The sequence below is a fragment of the Halichoerus grypus genome, chromosome 6, assembly GCF_964656455.1.
Source record: "Halichoerus grypus chromosome 6, mHalGry1.hap1.1, whole genome shotgun sequence".
NCBI classification, from domain to species: domain Eukaryota; kingdom Metazoa; phylum Chordata; class Mammalia; order Carnivora; family Phocidae; genus Halichoerus; species Halichoerus grypus.
In genome coordinates this window covers 41,925,708-41,949,091 of record NC_135717.1, presented here as the reverse complement: position 1 = coordinate 41,949,091, position 23,384 = coordinate 41,925,708, and the positions used below count along the sequence as shown (strand labels likewise).

Below are 23,384 nucleotides of genomic sequence, written 5' to 3'. Positions count from 1 at the left end.
GACCCCCTTGTCCACAGGGACATTGTATATATATGACATACATAAGAGAAAGAAAAACTACCTTTTCAGGATGTACCAAGAAAGGACATAGCTTCTAAGAGCCATTGGGGTCTGGAGGAGAATCCTGCTCGCCGTGGAAGCCTCTATAGGAGCTGGACCTGGACTTTGTGGAGAGAGGGACGAGGAGGTCCGCCGTCGGCGGTCTGTGATGGTCTCGCGGACAGAGACGGGGTATGGGTTTGTAAGCGCCACAGCTCCCGCCAAGCCCTGCACACAGGCCTCGGTAAAGCAAGGGTGGGGGCTGCTCTGAGTCACAGTGAGGGGTTTGTATGCTCGCCGCTGGGGAAAATGTCTTACGTTAATTTAGGAAGCAATACTAAGATATAGCTTGACTCATGTGCTGAAAAAAATACTCTTTAAGTTAAATAATGTGTCCTAACGGGATGCACTCGCCTGTCCTGGGGAGCTGAATGAACTTCCCGGGGCCCACGGGTGCACCCTGGAATTTGAATTTATGAAAATAATCAGTGGCATGAGCTGTTTTTAAGCCATTTAGCTGCTTTGACTATAAACCAAGTGCCAGGTGGGGAAGAAAATGGATTATTTCACCATCTGATTAGGTGGGTTTGCAGTAACCAAAGTTGACTGTCTATATTAAATCCCAAGTGATCAAAACATAAAAAACGGCTGGTGTTAAATTAGACAGTGAGTATACGCGTCCCCACGTGAATTCTAGTTTCCATCTAGCCTCTAGCTCCCCACGTAATCAAGCACAACGTCAGTTACAGACACAAACGCAACTGAGAAAGCCGATGCAAACTGCAATCGTGTGTGCGACTGAATTAACAACCGATCCCCCAAAATAGCAGCGGTCTGGGGGCACGGGCCGGGGAGGAGGCGGCTCGGGGCAGGGCAGGCTCCTCAAGCCTTTTCCCAAGCCCACGCACGTCTAATTTCACTAAGACTCCTACAAGTCTGGATGAAGACAACTTGCAAGCCATGCTCTCCGATTTCTCTTCCTTCCACTCTCACAACCAGGAAAACGAAGGTCCATCAAATCCCTCCTTGCAAAACCACAAGCATGCTTTCATATAACACCAGTTACGTATTACAGGTAAATTTCAAGCAGCTCACTAAACTCTTCTCTATGTTTCAATAAGATAAGCCACCACCCGAAGTGAGCAGAATTGAAGAAAACTTTGCCTTTCTTTTTACATTCACGTTTATAAGACGTGAGAAATGTGCTTCACATCAACATCAAGGACCCCTGAAAAAAAGAATAAAGCGAAAGGACTGTAGGGGAGGAGATGGGGCACGCCCAGGTCAGAGGGCAGGGGGCCAAGGCTGGGGGCCGGGAGAACGTGCGCACCCCTCAGAGCCGCGAGCCGCCTGTCCTTCCCACCACCGTGGCTCTGGCCGTCAGCCCTGCATCCAGCATCCAGCAGAGCCTGCGCGCATCAGGTGGCTCAGAGGCGGACCAGCGAGCGGCTCGGCATCTGTATTTCCCATGGCGCATTTCAGTCCAAACGAAAATTAAACATGCATCAGGTAAAGCCCAGTAATGGCTGTTCACACATGAAGAACACTCCTCATTGGCAGCAGAACGGTGCAGAGCTGCTAAGCCACACGGTCGGAGCCCCAGGGCCCCAAGATCCCCTAAAGGGCACATGGGTTAGAGGTCGCTCACCTGGATCTAGGACGCCTGGCGGGTCAGCTGGGCGGTATGGTGCTCTGTGCACCCTTCACTTTTTCTCCGATTTGTCCGGTTTTACTTCCTTTTTACAATAAATCCCTCTCATTCCTTATACTAGACTAATGATGCTCCTGCTGTAACCTACGCCCTCGAAACCAGCGAGAGCACGGGGCTGCCGGCGGGTGGGCAGCCGGTGTCCCAGCCCCCCACGGTAGCTCCACCTTCAGGGGCTCTAGCCAGGGGACCCGCGAAAGAGAGGAGGGAGAAGGGGCGCCCCACACCCTCCAACAGCCAGACCCGCGCAGGTCACTCATACCACACCCCGTCCCATGGGTCTACGGGCGGAACGTGTGTGTCCCCGAATCCCCGTGTTGAAACCATGTCAGCCCCTTCTTTGGGGGGTTCAGCAGGCTACGCGGGTGCCACCCTGGCATGCAGGGCATCCGTCCTGCACCTCTGCACAAAGGAGAGCGGCCTCTAGTTTCCAAATGAAGTCGCTTTTCTGTGTAGCCAGCGGTTGGGGGCGACCTTTTCTGGGAACCTCACAGGGCCCATCAGGCACACAGAACAGCAAGATGCTTCCTGCACTGACAGGCTCCTCACTTCTTGGACATTCGAAACTTTACTTTAAAGAGATGGAAAAAGGACAATCAAAAGTACATTGGAACAGCTCTTCAGAGCACACAAGGCATAGGAATCTGATCTGGGCACCTTGAAAAGTTACTGGAGAAGGAAACCACCAACAAAATGACAAGGCAACCTACTGAACGGGAAGAGATATTTGCAAATGACATATCCGACAAGGGGCTAATACTCAAAATATGTAAGGAACTTCTACAAATCAACCCTAAAATAAAAAACCAAAAACAAAGAATCCAATTAAAAATGGGCAGAGGACCTGAATAAACATTTTTTCAAAGAAGACATGCAGATGGCCAACAGACACATGAAAAGATGCTCAGCATCACTCGGCATCAGGGAAATACAAATCAAAACCTCAATGAGATACGACCTCACACCAGTCAGAATGGCTAAAATTAACAAGTCAGGAAATGACAGATGTTGGCGGGGATGCGGAGAAAGGGGAACCCTCCTACACTGTTGGTGGGAATGCAAGCTGGTGCAGCCACTCTGGAAAACAGTATGGAGGTTCCTCAAAAAGTTGAAAATAGGGCGCCTGGGTGGCTCAGTTGGTTAAGCGACTGCCTTCGGCTCAGGTCATGATCCTGGAGTCTCCGGATCGAGTCCCGCATCGGGCTCCCTGCTGGGCAGGGAGTCTGCTTCTCCCTCTGACCCTCCCCCCTCTCATGTGCTCTCTCTCGCTCTCTCATTCTCTCTCTCAAATAAATAAATAAAATCTTTAAAAAAAAAAAAAAAGTTGAAAATAGAGCTACCATACGATCCAGTAAACCCAATGAAAATGAAAACACTAATTCAAAAGATATGCACCCGATGTTTATAGCAGCAATGTCCACAATAGTCGAGATATGGAAGCAGCCCAGATGTCCATCGACAGATGATTGGATAAAGAAGATGTGGTGTATATACAATGGACTATTACTCAGCCATAAAAAAGAAAGCAATCTTGCCATTTGCAACAACACAGAGGGAGCTAGAGGGTATTATATGGAGTTAAATAAGTCAGAGAAAGACAAATACCATATGATTTCACTCATATGTGGAATTGAAGAAAAAACAAACAAAGAAAAAAAGTGACAAAACAAGGAACAGACTCTTAGCTCTAGAGAACACACTGCTGTTCACTAGCAGGGAGGTGGTGGGGATAGGAGACAGGTGAGGGGGATTAAAAGTACACTTATCATCATGAGTACTGAGGCACGCACAGAACTGTTGAATGTTGTACACCTGAAACTAATATCTAATATAACAGTATAGGTTAATCATACTTCAATTTTAAAAAATGTTATTGGAGGAGCAAAAGACAGGAGTCCGCCCGCGAGGCGCTTCAGACCTTGGGGAAGCCAGAAGAAGGCACGGGCAGCCCCTGGAAGCCCATCCTAGCGATAAAGTGCATGCAACCAGCCACCTGCAGGTGCCGCCAGCAGGAAGGTAGGTCCAGCACGTAGGTCCCCAGCGGAATAGCAGCTTGACACTCCGCTGACCACCAGCATTGCTGCAGAGCTAGCCGGAGGGCGGACGGAGAAGCTCATCCCCTGACCTGAGCACTGGACGTCTGCAGAAGGAAAGACCCTAGGCCCACCACTCCATCAAGGTCCCTCTCAGCCGTCAGCTCTGCTCACGCCTTTCTGGACCCCTGTGCCTGGACAGGAGCCCTCGGCCCGCACCCAGGTCAGAGCCCCCCTTCCCAGCCAGGCAGGTGGTGCTTGGCTGCATCTTGCTGCTGGTCCTGCAAGAACAGGGCTCAAAGGCTCCTGCTCCAAAAGTAGTGCTCACCGAGGCGCCACAGAGCCCGCAGACCCCGGGACCCCTGTTCTCACCAGCCTCACTCCCTGCTCGCGTGCCTTCAGTCAGAGCTCAGCCCCCGTGCCCACCAGCGTCCATCTGAAGGCGGGACTTGATAAAACCTTCCCTTGGTGGTGGGGGGCCAAGGGCGCCAGGGCCACTACCAGTCCCGTGTCCACACCTGCTACTGTTCGAGGGACAGACGCAAATGAAGAAGTCGGGCTCATCCAAGACGTACAGAATTTACCCAAATTCACACTCCCGTGGAAAACCGTTGCCCTCTGGGTTACACCCCGAGTGTGGAAGGTGTTGATGACAAGGTGAAGTGGTCTGCAGGTGGCCCCAAAAAGGCATGTCGTGGCCTGCCCCAGAGCCTGTGCCTGGGGCCATGCAGCTGTGACACGAAGGATCTGAGATCAGGGTGGCCCTGAATCCAGTGACAGGCGTCTTTGGAGGAGGCAGACACAGGAGGGACGCCTGCAGCCCCCACAGGCTGTAGGAGGCAGGAAGGACCCTCCACTGGAGCCACGAGAGGGAGACAAGCCCTCGCCACCTTGACCTCCGGCTGCTGTCTCCAGAGGGGACAGATTTCTGTGGTTCTGAGCCAGCCCGCTGGTGGTCACCAGTTCTGGTCACCCCAGGACACCCATACACCGTGTGCCTGGGACACATGCCCACTCTCTCTGGACCTCCGTCCCCAGGTCACAAAGGACAGGACAGCCTCCAACCCCAAGCCGACCCCAGGACGGACTGCACAGCTCCCAGCGGAGGAGAGGCACCTCACCCAGCAGCCTGGGTTCCTGTAGGGGCCGAGCTGGGGGAGATCCCCCCCCCCAGCACACACGTCCCAGGCCCAGCAGGCCCAACGGAGGGCCCCTCGCCACCTGCCAGGCCCGAATCATCATGCCCGTATGGCGCCCAGCACTATGGGTTTCGGGAGCCACCACGGCAGCAGACCCCCCACAGGACAGAGGAAACAGGAGCCAACACCTCGGTGTTGTTCCGTGCAGGTTTCTAGAGTCTGGGATGCAGGCCTGTTTCCATATGAATAGGTGTTATTCCCGTAAGTGGGATTTTTTTTAAAAAACTGTCTATTTATCTTTTGCATCTTTATTGAGACCTGTTCTTATCTGTAGCACAATATCCGGACACCTGGCGGGAAAGTGAAGCTCCATTCCATCCCGAAATGAACCACGTGCCCCCCTCATGGATAACCACATGAGGATGCAGCTAGTGTCTGCAGCGACCAGGGAAATGATAATTAGTAATAATGATGATGATGATGATGAAAGAACAGGCACCGTTTCTGAGCATTGACGAAACACGGGGCAGCATGCTAAGCATTTAAGATACATTAATGCATTTAATCCTCATGAAAGCACCGTCGGATGGAAATTAAGAGGATTACCTTATAAATCAGGAAAACGGGCCCATGCAATTCACACCAGATCTCTCTGTCTCCAACGCCCATGAAGGGCGCTGCCACCCAGCCTGCCTCCTCCAGCAGAGAAGGGACACGTCCACCATGGGGCCAGGTGGGAGGGAGGAAGACGACAAGAAAACCACATTCCTGGGCCACACTGCCTTAGTCATTGCAGATGAGCTGCTTTAATAAGAACACAGGTCACACTAGGAAAATTCAACAAGTGTGCACATGCATGGGTGTATATCATACACGTGTGCCTGCATCTCTGTGTGTGTACACATGTGTGCACGTGTGTGTGGGGGTGTGTACCGCACATGTGTGCCTGCATCTGTGTGTGTGCACATGTGTATGCACATGCATGTGTGGGTGTATACCACACATGTGTGCCTGCATGTGTGTGTGCACACATGTGTGCACATGCATGTGTGGGTGTGTACCACGCATGTGTGCCTGCATCTCTGAGTGTGTGTACGCGTGCATGGGTGTGTACCACGCATGTGTGCCTGCATCTCTGAGTGTGTGTACGCGTGCATGGGTGTGTACCACGCATGTGTGCCTGCATCTCTGTGTGCACATGTGTGTGCACATGCATGTGTGGGTGTGTACCACACACGTGTGCCTGCGTCTGTGTGTGTACATGCATGTGTGCACATGCATGTGTGGGTGTGTACCACACGTGTGTGCCTGCATCTCTGAGTGTGTGTACGCGTGCATGGGTGTGTACCACGCATGTGTGCCTGCATCTCTGAGTGTGTGTACGCGTGCATGGGTGTGTACCACGCATGTGTGCCTGCATCTCTGTGTGCACATGTGTGTGCACATGCATGTGTGGGTGTGTACCACACACGTGTGCCTGCGTCTGTGTGTGTACATGCATGTGTGCACATGCATGTGTGGGTGTGTACCACACGTGTGTGCCTGCATCTCTGAGTGTGTGTACGCGTGCATGGGTGTGTACCACGCATGTGTGCCTGCATCTCTGTGTGCACATGTGTGTGCACATGCATGTGTGGGTGTGTACCACACACGTGTGCCTGCATCTGTGTGTACATGCATGTGTGCACATGCATGTGTGGGTGTGTACCGCACGTGTGTGCCTGCATCTCTGAGTGTGTGTACGAGTGCATGGGTGTGTACCACGCATGTGTGCCTGCATCTCTGAGTGTGTGTGCATGTGCATGTGTGTGGGTGTGTACCGCACACATATACCTGCATCTCTGTGTGTGCACACGTGTGCATGTACATGTGCATGGGTGTGTACCACGCATGTGTGCCTGCATCTCTGAGTGCATGTGTACATGCGCATTATCTCTGGCTGCACTGTGTGCATGTGTAAACCAGTGTGCATGTGTGTCTGTGAGTGCACGTGTGCACATACGTGTGTGCACTGTGCCTGCATCTCATGAGTGCACTTGTGAGTGCCTGTGCATGTGTGCAGAAAGTAAGGGGGGAGACTGTGGGGTGAGCACAGGGAACAGCTCGGCCAGGAAGTACCTGAGACTGTGGGGTATTTATACCTTGGTTCTCCCACACTGAGAAGACAGGGAGCCGAGTGCCCGGGGTGTGCAAGCCCCCCGCTGCTCAGGATTCTCTCACACAAGTGCTCCCCGAACGAGAGCTGCAGGCTGGCCCCTCCACGAGGCAGGGGAGGGCAAGAGTGGCTGTGGCCTCCCACAGGCAGGCTCTGCTCAGGCGCGGGGCCAGGCCAGGGCTCCCCACTCAGAACCAAGGCCTGCCACGGGTCTCCATAGGGCCGTGGGGTTTCGGGACAGCGCACACGGTGGCCTCCAGATGCCGCACATGGGGACATGGCTTGGAGGAGGAGGGAGGCCAGGATGCCACCGGCTCAGCCGTCAAAGAGGCCTGGTGCTTGTGTCTTTCAGGAATTCGCAGACTCCGTGTCTCAGCTGGTCACGCAGAAGTTCCATGAGCTGACTGTGGGCCTGGCGTACGCGCACACCCGCCACAAAGCACTGGCAGGAATCGTCATGACCACAGGTAATGCCTCTCGTTTTTCCTGTGGGATCCCATCCGCAAGGACAGGAGATTTAGTGTCTGCCTGACCTTGGGAACCAGACGAGTCTCTCTTCCACACGAAGATGTGAAAAAGAAAAACAACAATAGGACCCAGAGAGCTCAGTGCCGATTCTAGATGATCAGCAAAAGCATGCTGACACCTCCTCAGACCGGCTCTGCCCACGTGCCTCGACTCCCACGAAGAAGGGCCGCGTGAGGACCTGGCCCGTGTCTTCCCTGTTAGGCTCCCCGCCTCGTGGTCGAGAACACCGTGCACTGTTGATGTTGGTATGGCTGGAACCCAAGGTCAGGCCAGGCCACAGATTAGTCACCTCAGGCAGGGGTGAGGAGGCTGCCTGCGTGCACCTCGCACTTCCCCACGGCACCTGCATTTCCTCCGTGCACAGGGGGCGGCCTGTGGCAGGGAGTCTGAGCCCCCACTGGGGTGCAAACCACCCCCTGAGCCCCATCACGGAGACGGTGGGCACTCCTTCCTGCCAAGCGGTTCACAGACGTGGAACCCCATCCCACACGCGGGGCCGGATGGGAGGGGAACGTCCAGACCACAGGAAAGGTCGTGGCCTCGGACAGCCAGGGTGGGAGACACAAGGGTTAACTTCCAGCAATCAGTTTTTGGTGAAAACATCTATTAATGGTAACTAACCAGTTGGTCATTTGAACTGTGTACTCTTTCTGATTCCAGAGTTGGGCATGAGTTGGTCATGACGTACTCAAAATGATGCTTGCAGAAATAACTGGCTTTGGGTTAAGTTTCACAAAGAGGATTTGCGTGTGTAGACAAAGACCATCTACATGATGACCAAACATATGTATGTTGAAAATCAGTTAAAAACCAGAGAGTCGGCATATTTTTCCTACCATTCTAGCCCTGAGGGCCCCTCAGGTTCTGCCAAGCACAGGACGCTGGGGGAGGGGCAGAGCCACTCAGGACCCCAAGGCTTTAGCGCAAGGGCATATATTGCTCAACCTTTCCATTATGGGCATCTTAGTAAAACAGAATGAAAAATGCCTCCCCTGCTGTAATGGGGGAAGGAGAATAAGGCGTATGAAGTGCTCTGAAAGGTAACGATGACTTTATGAGGACAATGTGCTAAGGCAAAGGCAATTCCGTTTCGTCAGTGACACCACTGTATCCGGGGCCGGCATTCTGCCCAAGCCGCCGACACTTGCCCTTCCATACATTCAAACGTCTGCCTCTGTGTAGAAAGTGAATATTCTAAATTGAGGGCTAAGGGTCCACCTCAGTCAAGAGCATTCCCACTGGACCTGGCATTCCTTTCTCCGGCAGCCAGCAGCCGTGGACCGGATGCATCTACATGTGGGGCACCATTCTGCACACCCAAGGGGGTGACAAGAAAAGACACAGCCTCCACTTCAGGATACGGTCTAGGGAACTGTGACAGATGGTGCTGGCCAAGGACAATTGCTTGGGTTTGACTCCCAGCTCTACCTACAACTAGCCATGTGACCTTAGGTCAATCCGCCTCTTGGCAACTCAGAGGGAGGGAAGGATGGAAGAAAGGAAGGAAGGAAGGAAGGAAGGAAGGAAGGAAGGAAGGAAGGGAGGGAGGAAGGAAGGAAGAGGAGGAGAAGGGAGAGAGGAAGGGAGGGAGGGAGGAGGGAAGAAAGGATACAAGGAAGGAAGAAGAAGGGAGGAAAGGGAAGGAAGGAAGAGAAGAAGGAAGAGATGAAGGAAGGAGGGAGGGGAGGAGGAGGGAGAGAGGGAGAGAGGGAGGGAGGAAGGAAGGAAGGGAGGGAGGAAGGAAGGAAGAGAGGAAGGAAGAAGGAAGGAAGAGGAGGAGGAGGGAGAGAGGAAAGGAGGAAGGAAGGGAGGAGGATAGAAGGTGAAAGGGAGGGACCTGTGTCTCGCCTCCATTGGGCTCTATTCCCAACCCCAGCGCTTAGATCTGCTGCGTAGTTTTTCCAGGATTTCCCAGCTCTGGAGCTGATTGTCCAATATCTTCCCACTTTTCTGGAAAACTCAACTCCAGGAAGTCTTGAAAGCTACTCTCAGACCTCCCTTGGAAAACAGTAACATTTTACAAAGACTCATGGGAAAATGGCGAGTGAATACGCTGGTTTTTGTGCAGGCAATTTACCTACGTGAACTGAATTTATTCTATGAAGTGAGACTGTACACGAATTAGTGACTATAAACACTGAGGAATAAAGTGCTGAAACTTGCCTTCTTGTTATAAAGAGAAAGTTTCATAAACACACTGATTAACAAGAGATTAGGGAGATGTGTGCAAAATCACTGGTAGAAATATTTTTTAAAAACCATTTACTTAAAGTTGCTGTGATACCTGACCTTCCTTCTAGCTCAGGTGTTTAAGCAAATGCGCAGGAACCTCCAAGAGGGAAGGATGCTCTTACTTACAAAGTTACAAAAGTTACAAACGTGTGCGGATTCTGAAGGAAAACCTGATTGCGATGCCTCCCATTTCCAGGTGGGACACCAGCTCGTCCACGTCACTCAGCACCTGCAGGTGCTTTCCCCTGACGAGCCCGTAGGACAAATCGGTAGCAGAGACATGTGCTTACGGATAGAACAGTTCTTACTGTTATCCAAATAGCGCAGTATCTGGTAAAAACTCAAGCAGAAGGGAGCTGGGGAAGGGACACGGCGTTCTCCCACCGGCCCGGTAGGGAAGCTGGCGCTGATCACTTTCCTTTTGGGTCCTCGTGACTCCAAACACTATATTTGTTCTGTATTTCCATTTTTTTCAATTCTGAACATTGATTTGCACTGGTAAAATCTGACGCTTTTTGCTTTTTCATGATCGTGTTTGTAACATTCATGGGTTCAGGTAACATGCTTACACTTCTCTTCCTTATGCTGTCAAGCGGAGAGCACGCCGTCGGCCCCCTGGCTGGCCTGGCGAGCCGCCTCGTCTCACTACGCGCATATTTTTGTGTTACCGTAACTAGCACTTACAGCCTCTTCTATGCCGTACTTCAGCCTTCCATCCTCTGTCCGGTGAGCCTAAATGTTGGAAAGCATTACACGGCCTCGCGCGGTCAGGACGCGGTAGGGGCCACCGCCGAGCGCGGGCTGAGCCACGGTTCCTGTGCTGTCCCTGCACCATGTCCCGACAGCGCCAGGGGCCGCGCTCGTACATTCTCACTCCTGCCACCACTCACTCAAAGCCGCCTCACATTTAGGGTTGACCCACATTTGTTGCTAGACCTCCGCAGAGAGCCTCTGAAGTCTTTTGTGTGCTTTCCGGGTGCTCCGCTTTCTCTTCTTTCACTGAAAGGAAGGAAGTACTTCTGGCACGCCTGCTGGCCAACGAGTCCCCACATCCGCGGACAGGCCCACGCCCTTCCCTGGGCCCCAGCCGCACCCCAGCACCAGCCTCGCCGCTTTCTCCTCCCTTCTCCCAGCCTGACAGATGCAGCCTCAAGAAACACCGTCAAAACGTGTGGGGACAGAAACTGGGCATGCTCGCTCACAGGCCGCGTGCCGACCACACTCTCAAGCTCCTGGAGCAGTTTTGCTTGGGGAGAATTCTGCACTTGACATTATTTTCCCTGCGCGTCTGGGGGGGATTTTTCTATTATCTCTTACCTGATGTTTCTAACCAGATACATCTGGCTGACATCTCTGCCGGATCGCCCCGCCCTGCCTACGGAGGGGAAAGGCCCTTTTTGTAAACTGAATGTTCTATAATTTCATAAGAATGTGTGTAAGCGTGAGCCACGCACCTGCTCTGATTTATTTAAGCTGTTTATTTCTGTACTTTTTCTCATATTATTCCTTTGATAAATTCCTTCCTTTACACACATTTTCATCCAATTTTCAGTATTCTGACCGGATCCTCGGTCTCTTCTCATTCCTGGTGCATCTACCCGTTTCCTCTGTGTCCTTGGGCCCTTCTGAAACTTCCCTGACAGCTCTTCAAATGCGCGCTGCTTCTTAATTTCTGCAATGTGTATCACTCAAGACATCTCTCTTGTTCTCAGGTTCCTCCTCTCTCTTGTTTTATAGATGTGACGCTCCTCACAGGTCCCTGGGGAGCCTCAGCAGCTGAGCCTCCTCTGTTCTCGGACTGTGCTTCCTCTGATCAAGCCGGCTTTGTTTATAGTCAGTCTTTCTCTTTTATCCTGCTTGTGGCTTCCATACTTGTGAATATTCACATTTGTGAGAAAAATACCAACTCTACTCTCGCAGCGCGGCTCCAGTTTCCCCCGTAACTGGGTCTCTCTCCCCAGTGGAAGGCGGGATACATACAAGCACGAGCCTCCTTGACCCAGGTGGGTCGGGGACCAGCCAATGGTCCTTAATTAAAAGTCACCTGGTGAGCCCGCCCTTGGTGGCTGCTGGCTCAGCGCCTGCTTTCTCTGGGCCTGCCCTGCAGGTGCTTGCTCCCTCTCGATGGCACCTCCGCACGATGCCGGGATTTCATCCTGTCCCTCCACACCCTCCGGAATCCTTCCGGTCCGTGGATTCCACAGGAGGAAAAGCAATGTGTCACTCCCTCTGCCCTCCTCAGCCAGAAACCTGGACATTGTTTAGCCAAGCTGTCAAGCGATGGCTCTCTGTCTTCTCCTTTGTTAAGAAATCCTGGTGTTTCCATGGGAAAGTGACTCTTGAAGGAGCTATTAATAATGATGATTTTCACTTGATATGCAAATTTATAATGTTGATAGCACTTTTGCATACACTAATCAAGTTAATTGCTACAACCCTGAGAAGTGGGAGATGCAGGAATCTTAATTACAGCTTTTAAGAAATACAGACAAGGAGATGAAGGGGCTAGGTGTCTTTTCTTGAGTCACGGGAAGGCGGGCAGAGCCAGGAGGTGGGCGGCGGACTCCACAACCCTGCCGAAGGGTCCCTACACACGTGCACGAGGCGTGGTGCTGAGATGCATGCTCTTCACCTGCAAAATTACTCGCTTCTAAGCTTATTAAGTAAATGACCAGAAGAAAGACTTCCCTGGTGTGTATTTTCAGAAGTTTATGTTCCAGCCTGTCTTTGCTAGCCTGGTCTGCAAAACACAGTCAGAAGCTGTGGCTCTAACAAACACCCTTCCTAAGCTCGTGGGCAGCTCTACGCACACCCCACGAATGCCTGGGATGTACGACTGCCCAGCAAAAACGCACATCTCTTGAAGACAGGATGGGGAAGAAAACAGCCTACAAAGCCAAACTTCATGAAAACAGCCCAGAACAGCTCCACTCAGGATGGCAGACTCTTATGGACAAAGCGGGCTGTCCTGTCTTATAGGGAAAATCTCAAAGTCCCAAGTAACAACATGAGACACGTGTTCTGCTGTGCTTCAGAGCTTTTTGCTCTGAACCTAAAACGACCCCACAGGGTGAAGAAATCTGCTTCTGCGCTGTCCGAGCCATGCTCCGCCAGAGTCAGGGGTCAGCCACGGCGCCACACCAGGTAAGGCAGTCCTGGTAAAGTCCCGACAGCTGGACCACAGCCAGCGCCTCTCTTCCGAGCGCATGAGGGGCCTTGTCAGGCCCCTCTGCAAAGAGGACTCCTGCAGGTGCACACAGATCCCCAAACCCTTTCTTCCCGGTGTCTCCCCTGAGTGACTGGCAATTACTTTGATCATAAAAATAAAAGTGGGTCTTTCCATTTACACCCAGGAGGGCATGGGGAAGATGGGTAAAGACCATAGGCAGAGCCTCGAGCAGGGATGGGAGACAGTGAACGGTCACCTGGATTTCAGAGGGTTGGTCCTGGAAGACGCTGCAAGGTGCAGAGCCTCATGGAGCGGGAGGAAGGTTCAGGCCCATCAACACTCGCGGGGGCCGACTTCCCGCACAGCAAGGAGCAGGACAGACAGCAATTCCCAGTCTTCAATTTAAAGGGCTAGGTCTAAACCACGAGACGCAGGATGTATTTTACTCCTGACCTTCATGTTGCATGAATGCCGACTTGTTATACTGAACACCCTCCTAACATGGAGAGGGAAGGAAGATCCATCGCTGAGCAGACATGGCTCGTCTAAAGATCATGGGAGCTGACCCCAGAGTTACACCTGCGTGGCCCCCAAGGGGAGCCAGCTGAGGAGGAGCAGCGGCCTGACCTGGGCCAGCCCTCCTGCGACACCAGAGGCCCCTCCTCAGCGAGCAGGTGCACAAGGAAACACACAAAACAGGGAGGAAGACAGCAGGCCCACCGCATCCCTGCAGGAGCGCGGGCCCCACCCACGGTGTCCAGGGACTTCTGCGCTCTTCATACGGGTACATCGTAAGCTGGCATTTAACTGCCCAAAAGATTTCACCAGGGGAAGAAAACCAAACACTGCCCTTGGGTGGCGGAGGTTTAACAACCGTGTTCTACACGGAGCAAACGTGAAGCTGGCAAAGCTGATGGCCTTGATGCACTCTGGATTTTCAGGTGCATTCCCAGTTCATTCCCGTGCGGCCCAGTGGACCCGATGTTTACGTTTTCCAGAATTCACCGCCACAGGAGGTAACTGCTCTGTAGGACAGTGGGGGGAGCCACGGGGCTGCTCCTGGACTCCTCTGCACCGGGGCTGGGGGCACCCCACGCTGCGAGACCCAGGGTCTCCCGGACACACAGACCACAGGCCCCGCATCGCACCCAGGGCCTCACAACCACCACGACGGCGTCCCTCTCTCCTGCCACAGGAGCCCGCCCACCGAAGGGCCCTAGTGAGGGTGCGGTTCCTGCACTGACAGTAACAGAGCACGGGGCTTCTGCTGTAATTCCAGCAGCGGGCGCCGCAGGGGAAGTCTGGTTCCAGTACTGACTGCTCGGATAACAGCATTTTTAGCAGATTCGGACTGGCACCCGTTACACACATCACACGATGCTCTCTCATGCCCAACAGCTAGCTAGCGCTAGATTTATCCCCTTGTTCCACATGGGACGGCAGACGAGCTCCCCTGACCGAAGTCTCGAGTGAGTAGCAGAAACAGGGTTATGTGACTCCAGACTTCGGGTCGTGGCGCGGGTTGCGTCCTGCCCACCTGCGCCTCGCAGCTCTGTGCCCTCCACCCTGGCACTGCCGCTCCCAGGGCAGTGCACAGAACTTGTGTGGACACGTACTTTCCTCGTCAAGTCAGAGTACCTGCAGTATTTGGAGAAGACAGCCCTGGGGGACGGCCACTAACCAAGGCCCTGGAGGGAGAGAAATCTGCGTCGAACGTGAAAATGTTTCCCTTCAGTCTTACCCATGTCCCTCCCGGACGAGACATGCCTGAGCTGGCATTTTATGTCCCCTCCAGTCCAAACAAAGGAAATTTAGGACAGAAACAGACCCTGACAAGAGGAAGGAACTGATTTGCAGGAAAAGTCAGATAATCAAACACAGAGTCTGCCCAAGTGAGGAGAGAGGTGAAAGGGCAGGCGCTCTGCAACCCCAGCGTGCGTGGCAGACACTGCAAGACGTGGTGCAGGCTCCTACTGGGGACATCCAAGGAGGGCCGCCATCTGCACGGGAGGCTGTGGAAACCCTACTACTGGGGCCGTGGCACTCAGTGGGTGCAGCGCTAGAAAAAAGGGAGTCAGAACTCATTTCTACACCGCACCCTTGGGCAGTCTGCACATGGGATAAACCCATACTTCTGATATTTGTTTCTTGGACCCTGGCTGGTATATTTACCTATAGTTTTATTTTTAGAAATTTTGTAATCAGAGGTTGCATTGTGAAAATTTCTATTCAAAGGGTTTGAATGGGCTCAGAATTGCTCAGTCCCAGTTAAATAAATAAAAGGACATTCCCAAAGATTGCCTAAAGTTGGGGGTGGAGGTGCACGGAGCTGACGAGGGTGATGCAAGCGGCCAGCCAGGGAGACACATTCACTCTGGTCCTGGAGCTCTTCTCGACTGTGTTTGCACACAGGGATCCGGCACCGGTCTCCCCTGGGACACAGTGAGGTGTGCTTGCTTGCAATAAGTCGCCAGGACAGTGAACTCCCAGAATTATTTTATGCATCTGAATTTAGCAATTCTTACTGCTTTGAGACTTTTAGTTATAATCAGAAAGGTCTTTCACTCACCAAATTTACGAAGAGATTATCCCATGTTTTCTTCTACTGTGTTTACATCTTTTTTTGTTGTTGTTTTAATCAACCCAAGTCCACAGTTTGCACTCTCGGTGTCGTACATTCTCTGGGTTTGGACAGATGTATAAGGACATGGACCCAGATTCCAGTGTCACACAGAGCAGCTTCACGGCCCCGAGAACCTCTGTGCTCCGTCTCTCCACTGCCACCCCCGCCCCCGGAAAACCCTCCTCTTTTCCTGTCTCCATAGTTCCGCCTTTCCCAGAATGCCATCCAGCAGCATGGGGCCTTGCCTTATTGGCGTCCTTCACTGAGTGATACGCATCCAAGCTTCCTCCATGTCTCTTCATAGTTTGATGGCTCCGTTCTTTTTATCACTGAATAATATTCCATTGTCTGGATGGACCACAGTTCATTTATCCACCACCTGCTGGAGGACATGCTTCTGAGTTTGGGTGATTATGAATAAAGATGCAGCTCTTCATGCTTTTGCATCAACACCTTTGACCCACCTGTTACCTACGCTGGTGCACGGTGCACAGTAAAGATGCAGTTTTGTTTTTCAGAGGGCTCTTCAGTTACTGGATAGCTCTAATGGGCTAGTGTCTCCAGTGTCTCCAACCCACAGGTTTGAGATCTCAGCACCTCTATCCTGCAGTAAATTCCTTTCTGACTTTGGGTCAGTTTCTGGACTTTCTGCTTTGTTCTCCTATTGGGACTTCCTGCGTCAGAACCGTGGCAATTTGCTATTGAGCCCTTATAACCTGCTTGATGTCTACTGGGCTTTGTGCCCTGCTATTGGTCTTCTCTCCCAGAACTTCCTGGGTTACCCACAAAAATCAGCTTGCGTGGTTCAAAAATAAAGGAACAAAACTATACTTTTCAACCAGGTTTGCTTTGTCAAAAACAAAGCCCTCATGCTGTTCCTACTAGAATCATGTGAACCTTATCAATCACTGTGGAGAAGGTTCCAGACATCAAATCTTTCCGTCCAAGAAGGTGCAACATCCATGTGTTCGAGTTTTGTTGGTGTCTTTCGGGGGAGTAAATGTTTTATTCATTTCTCGTCTTGATCGTTTCTTGTTAAACTCATTCCTGTTATCTTGTTTGCTGCAGTAAACGGGGCTGTTTGTCCTTTATAGTTTCTCACTAGCTGCTGTGTGTACATACGAAAGCTGTTGATTTCTGTATATTAACTTGTACCCTATCACATTACTGACTCTCTTACTATTTCTAGCAGTATTCCGATTGGATTCTCCAGAGGTTTCCACATCCACAGTCATAGTGCCTTCTGCAGCAACACTGTTCCTTCTCCGTTCCAACTGCTCTATCTCCAATTTCCTTCTCTTGTCGTGCCGGCTAATAGCTTCGGCGAATGTTAAGGAACGGAGTTACCCGGGCATTCCTGCCGTGTTCCTGAGCACGCAGACGTCCCTCTAGTGTTCTAGCATGCCGCTGGGGGGGTGCGTGTATACACCTGTCATATGTGTGTATACCTCTCTATACATGTGTGTGTGTGTCCCTGTGGGTATACCTCTGTGTGTGTGTGTGTGTGTGTGTGTGTGTGTAACATCACATTGGAAAAATACATCTATTTCGTTTATTGAGTTTTTATCAAAACAGTTGTTGGGCTTTGTCAGATGTCTTCTCAGTGTCTGTAATTATAATCATATTTTTGTACTGCTCTTTAATTGAATTGAATCCACTTTTGCATGTCCATAATAAACCCCCCTTGTGGTGATTACTGTATTGGTCTTTTCCTCCAGTGCTCGGTGGTTAGTATTTGATTTAGAATCTTTGGTATCTATAACTGAGGCTACCTGTTTTCCTTCTGTGCATTCTCAGTCAGGCGGATAGATCAGTAACAGGCATTTCGTGATAAAAACAATTTGAAGACAATTTCCTTGTCTTCGTGTGCTGCGGGACACTTTATAAATACCCTTGAAATCAGCCGCTGCTTCAAGGTTGGTAGAATTCTCCCACAAAACTGACTGGGCCTGGGGCTTTGCGGGAGGGGGTCTCTGATCACGTTTTCTATTCATTCTACAGAAGTCAGTAGGGCCGTGTTTCCTGGGACCGTTGCTCATGTTGTCCTTCAGCCACATCACGGGACCCCATAACCAGAGTCCCGTGCTGGGTCGCATTTCAGGGGTCGCTGCGGCCAGGGCCACAGCCCCGCTGGGGGAGGAGCTCCGCACCTGCCCCCAAGCACATGGCGCCTGTGGCCCCCGCATATTCCAGAGTGTTCTACCAGATCAGCCTGAGGCTAGACTCACGACACCTCCTCTTTGGCTGGCTTCCTCCCTCATCCTCCCCGTCTCCTTCGAGAACTCAGTGCATCCGGGGACTCCGGCTCCGGCCAGCTTGTCCAGAGCCCGTGCACGCAGTTCCCCTCCGCTCCCCTCGTCCTAGCGACAGTCTGTGTGCACACTTATATGGTATTATCACGCAATACCTTATTTTGTGGACATTTCTGTCTCTGAGCCATCTCCCCAAATTCATGATAAATTCTTCGAAGGATAGGCTGCGTCACATGGCACGATGCTGACAATAGGAGGTGAGACTAACAGAAAGCGAATAAGCAAATAATGCATCTCTTGGGCCTCATAGCTGTGCTGAATACAGCAGAGCCCCGAGTCCAGAGGAGCTGAGGATTAATGAAGGGTGAAAGGACAGCAGTTTCTGCTTCTACAGCTCCGATTTCCACAGAATCAAGAGAGGAGCATCAGACCAGCCCTCGGGAGAAATAGTTCTCTGCTGCTAAGTTGTCCTGCACATGCACCAGACATCTGAATATTGAAAAACTGCAAGGAAACAATTATAAATGTTACTTCCCATTACTCCAAATACCCGCTTTAATTAAGCTGGAATCCGCAAAGCACAGAGCAGGGTATAACCACCTCTTACTCGCACGGTGTTTGGGCCAGAGGTCAATAAGGTCCCTTGGGCTGGACTCTGAGTGTCTACAGGGGCCCCGGAACAGTGCAGGGCGAGCTTGGGGCAGGAATCCCAAGCTCCAGTCCTTGCCTCCACACCCAGACTCCGGGTATGAGCCGGCTGCAGTCATCTTCCCCCTCACAGGACAAAAAATAAACTGAGATCGTGGTGTTCTGGGGTATCCCTAAACACACCACATTTTAGAGTCATGAGTCTGGGGTTTGTTCTGAAGGTTTCTTTGGTTTCATTTGTCTTCCATTCTTGCAGAGAATATTGTTTTTGTTGACAAGATTCCTTGGACCGTGGTCAGAATGAGCACCGTCCGGTGACACGTAAATCATGGGGCCTCCACTGTGTGAAGGACCCATCAGCTCCTGGCCTCAGCGCGGATCCGCGGTGGGAAAGGGGAACTTGCGGGCCAGGGCGGGGGGGCATGCCCAGGCAGCAGTGAACACCGCCCCATTCGATGGCTAGGAACCCGGGCGCAGAGAAAGGGTCAGAAAACCACCCCATTAGTTTGTCTGACCTCAAAACTCTCTGCTCTTACATATATAAAGAGCATTCAAAAATCACAACAGCTCGGTGCACTCTGTGAGTTTATCTCTTCCATGGGTCACATGGGACAGCCACAAGCTAACACAAGCCTGGCTTCCTAGTTCTCCCCTCAGCCCCGGGAAGACGGCTGTCCAGGGCTCGCGGGGCCTGGGAAAGGGCTGTGCGGACCCTGATGGGAGAGGAGGAAGGAGCTGTGCGAGCTGGGACAGAGCCCCTGCTTCTTGGCTCCCACCTGTGCTGCCGCTCTTTAGGGAAAACAGAAAGCCTCGTGGCACTGAATCAGAACAGCACACGTTTTCACTGCAGTCTGTGACGGGCACTGTCGTGCATGCGCCTTATGTTTCGGGAAGCAGAATCCGCAGCATAGGCCAGGACCAGGGGGCCTCCCACTTCTGTGCTGGGTCTGGGGAGGGGGCAGCCCGAGCAGACAACCCCGGCCCCCATCCATGAGATGCACCTCTGCCGAGGGACGCACTGGGGCCGGGCGCTGTGCCGCACGTGAGTGCAGGTGGTCCTGCTGTCCGGCCAGCTCGCCTTCAGGGCCCTCCGGCCTTGAGGCCCAGACTGCTGAGCCTGTGACACAGGCATCTACATGTCCTGCAGGCCCTGAGCTGGGGACGTGCTCCAGCTTCAAGGCAAAGGGGTAGAGGGCCCAGTGCTGGGGGACATGGAGACGGGCCTGCTCAAAGGACCCAGATGTCAGTTCAGCTCCTGCCCATGGTCCCAGGTGTCTTGTCTCAAGTCCCGAGCGGCGGCTCCGGGGTAGATGTGCATGGGGACAGGGACTGGCCCGGGGGCCTGTTCTCATGGGAGTCCCCGCCTGGCTCAGGCCTCCACCCCCGTCCTGCCTGCACACGGCATGCTTCCATCGGCAAATCTTTCTAAGGATACAACTCTCTTCCCACGGGACGAGAGGGCGGTGGTCACAGGATTTCCGGGGTTCGTCCCGGCTGTCACAGCCCGGCCGGGCTCGGGGCTCTGCTCCCCGCTTTCAGAACCACAGCCTGACATCCAGCAGCCCGCCAGGTCTCCCCCACCCGGTGGGCACTGCACTGCTCCTGCTGGTGTGTTTGGTGGCAGGCTGCACCTCTCGCCATGTTCACCGGCGCACATCGAGTCTCCCGGTGTGGGAGGGCTGGGGTCTCCGGGGTTGGTGGGGGAGAGCAGACTCACTCCCACGCCTCCTCTGTCCCCCAGGCTTGGACGTCAGGCAGGCGCAGGTCATCGTCCTGTCCTCGGGGACCAAGTGCATCAGCGGCGAGCACATCAGTGACCAGGGGCTGGTGGTCAACGACTGCCACGCGGAGATCGTAGCCAGGAGAGCACTGGTCCACTTCCTGTACACCCAGCTAGAGCTGCACCTGAGGTAGGCCGTCACCGGGGGCAGCTGGGCCCGGACGCCCGAGCTCGGGATGCAGGCTGCTCCCGGCTTGTATAGGATGGCGCCCACAGGGCAGGCCCAGGGCACACGGGCAGACCCCCGTCCGAGTGAGGCTCCGTTCCCTCAGCTAACTCTGCGTGAGCCCCGCGGCCAGCAGCAGCCCGGCACGCAGGCCTCCGTCAGCTCCGGGCCCGCCAAGGGTGCCGGGGACGGGGTGTGGGTCTCCCAGACATGCCCAACGGTTTTCTCTCCTCAACACCCAACTCACAGCTCCAGGCTGACGTGTACCATGGTGTGGGGCCCGGGAGCAGAGCAGGGAGGCAGACAGGCTGGGGGCGTGCCTCGGGGTTTCCCAGGGGGAATGTCTGCACCGCTGCCCGTGTGGTCTCAGGACCCGGCAACAGAACCCATCACCAATGGGGCAGAACGGGGACAGCAGCGAGCAGCAGGAAGCCTGTACGCGGCCGACACAGCCTCCTGCCCTCAGGCTGGGGCTTCCAAGGGCAGAGGCCTGGGCCCATCACAGGCTGGGGGAGCAGGCGCACCACCCTGGGTCATGGCGGGTGCAGGAGTAAAGGGGGTCCCTCCAGGCGCTGGAGGCCAAGCCCTCCCCACTTTTAAAGCCACTCCTCTGACTCCTTTGTGCACAGAGCCGTGAGCCCCATGAGGCTTTATGATGCAGAGAGGGGGGTTAGCATCACTGAGGGGGCTGGCTCCACAACAGAGGGGCCCGAGACACGACATTCCAGGGCGTTGGGGCCCGACTGGGTCTCCTTGCCCCGTGTCACTGCCGCCTGCCCCAGACGCGGTCCTGCGGGGAGAAAGCACCATGCGGGGGGCAACGAGAGAAATACGGGGAAATAAGACACAAAACCAGGCAAAGCCATGGGCCCGGTGGGCACCTTTCTGGTCAGTTCATAACAGGTGACCAGGACCCTCTCTTTGACCCTAGCAAGCGGCGGGAGGACTCAGAGCACTCGATATTCGAGCGGTCCAAGGACGGCGGCTACCGGCTAAGGGACAACGTGCTATTCCATCTCTACGTGAGCACATCCCCCTGCGGAGACGCCAGGCTCCACTCACCCTACGAGATCACCACAGAACGTAAGCCACAACCCCTCTCCTCTGCCGGCCCCGTGCCAGGCCATATGTGCTGGCCACGCGTGCGCACATGCCCTGGATGCCTTTGTGGCGGTCAGGAGGGTCCTCCCCCCGAAGCCCTAGTGTGAATGCCCAGATCACAGAGAGCAGGGTCGCTCCCCTTCATGTCAGTCGGTCAGCAGCCCACACCCTGGTCTGTAGAAGAGAGGGCAGGAGAATGGGACGGGAGTTACACGGAGCGCGAGCAAGTCCAAGCGGCTTTGCTCACCTTTGTTTGCAACCTTGCGGAGACTAATGTTGAGCTTGGTTATTTATGTATAACAAAGCCAGGGGGAGGTGTTGCCCCAGGGTGACGAACTCCCATGCAGAGTGCTGGGCAGGACCTGCCCTCTTGGGGGTTTGGGCAGAGCAGGTGTAAACGACAGTGCCCACCCAACATACGGGTCCAATGACATTAGCATCTCCAGGAAGAAGGGTTGAGCTGCTCCAGAGTGCCATTAAACTATCCCTGATATGATGTGTGCATACAACACATACCGTGCATGCATGCGCACCACACACATGCACACATACATGCACACACATGCAGACCCATCCCAGAAGCATGCGTACATACAACACATACATGCGTGTGCACCACACACATGCACACACACACACAGACCCGTCCCAGAAGCATGTGTGCATACAACACATACCATGCATGTGCACCACACACATGCACACATGTGTGCACACACATGCAAACCCGTCCCCGAAGCATGTGTGCATACAACACATACCATGCATGCATGTGCACCACACACACGCACACACACGTACGCACATACACACATGCAGACCCATCCCAGAAGCAGCACCAAGCAAACCATCTGAGGTAGGCAGTGAAACCGAGCATGTATATGATGCGGGATCTGGTCCCAGTGAAGATGCTGACTCATCCCAGGAAACCTACAGCAGACGAGACACATGCAGGGAAGGTTTATTTTTGGCCTCTGATTCCCCTCCATGGAAGGCCGCATTTGTGTTCTAATTACCAGTGGAAGGAAAGGGAAGCACTTTCTGAACCCCTGCTGCTCCAGGCACTGATGAGGTAAAGAAGGTGCAGGGAAAGCAGCCCTTTTAAAAATCCTACATGTATTTAACTTAGTCTATTTCTCTAACACGGTTGCAGCCTGGCCCAGAAAAATCCATCCTCCTTCCTGCCACCTTTGCTCCAAGACCACAGTTCTCCCCTCTAGAGTAACGTTTTCCTTACTGTCTTCCTCTGCGGCCGCTGGGGTGGATTATAACCAGCAGGCATTTCTTCCTCACAATCTGGGGGCTGGACGTCCCAGATCCAGACGCCCGCAGGTCTGGTGAGAGCCACAGCCTGGTTCTTGGGCAGCGTCTTCTGTGCCCTCACTGGGGGAAGGGGCGAGGGGGGCTCCCTGGCATCTCCGTCACAAGAACACGAATCCCATCGGGGGGCCCCACCTCCTGACACCATCCCTTGGGGTTGGGGCTTTAACACGGGAGTTTTTGAGGGACACAAACACTCGGTACATAGCCACACCCTGTGGAAAGTAAGTGGCAGAATCAAATCAAATTGAGAGTCAAGGGAAGGGCACCCATTAACTACCAGGGGCCTTTCAGGGAGCCGCCCCAGGAGAGAGGGAGGGCTGGGGTGGCCTGGCAGGTGATGGCAGGTGCATCCGCCCTCAAGGGTCATGCAGGGCATTCCTTTACCGTCACGTAGTCTCAGAAAGAGAAGGAAGGAGAAACAACATGAAACGGATTCATTTTTCTTGGAGTGTTCATCAGGCTGAATCTACAAGAACCGACTTCCCATA

At 53.4% G+C, this 23,384-nt stretch overlaps 1 protein-coding gene across 3 annotated transcripts in view; it reads left to right on the top strand.

Moving 5' to 3' along the window:
- Positions 1 to 23,384, top strand: part of ADARB2 (adenosine deaminase RNA specific B2 (inactive)) — a 415,338-nt gene that overhangs the window by 352,023 nt on the left and 39,931 nt on the right. For all 3 annotated transcript variants that reach the window (XM_078075081.1, XM_078075080.1, XM_078075082.1), the window contains 3 exons: positions 7,427 to 7,541; positions 20,268 to 20,436; positions 21,404 to 21,555. In XM_078075081.1, the coding sequence (XP_077931207.1) occupies positions 7,427 to 7,541; positions 20,268 to 20,436; positions 21,404 to 21,555 (436 nt within the window). The remainder of the gene's footprint in view (positions 1 to 7,426; positions 7,542 to 20,267; positions 20,437 to 21,403; positions 21,556 to 23,384) is intronic.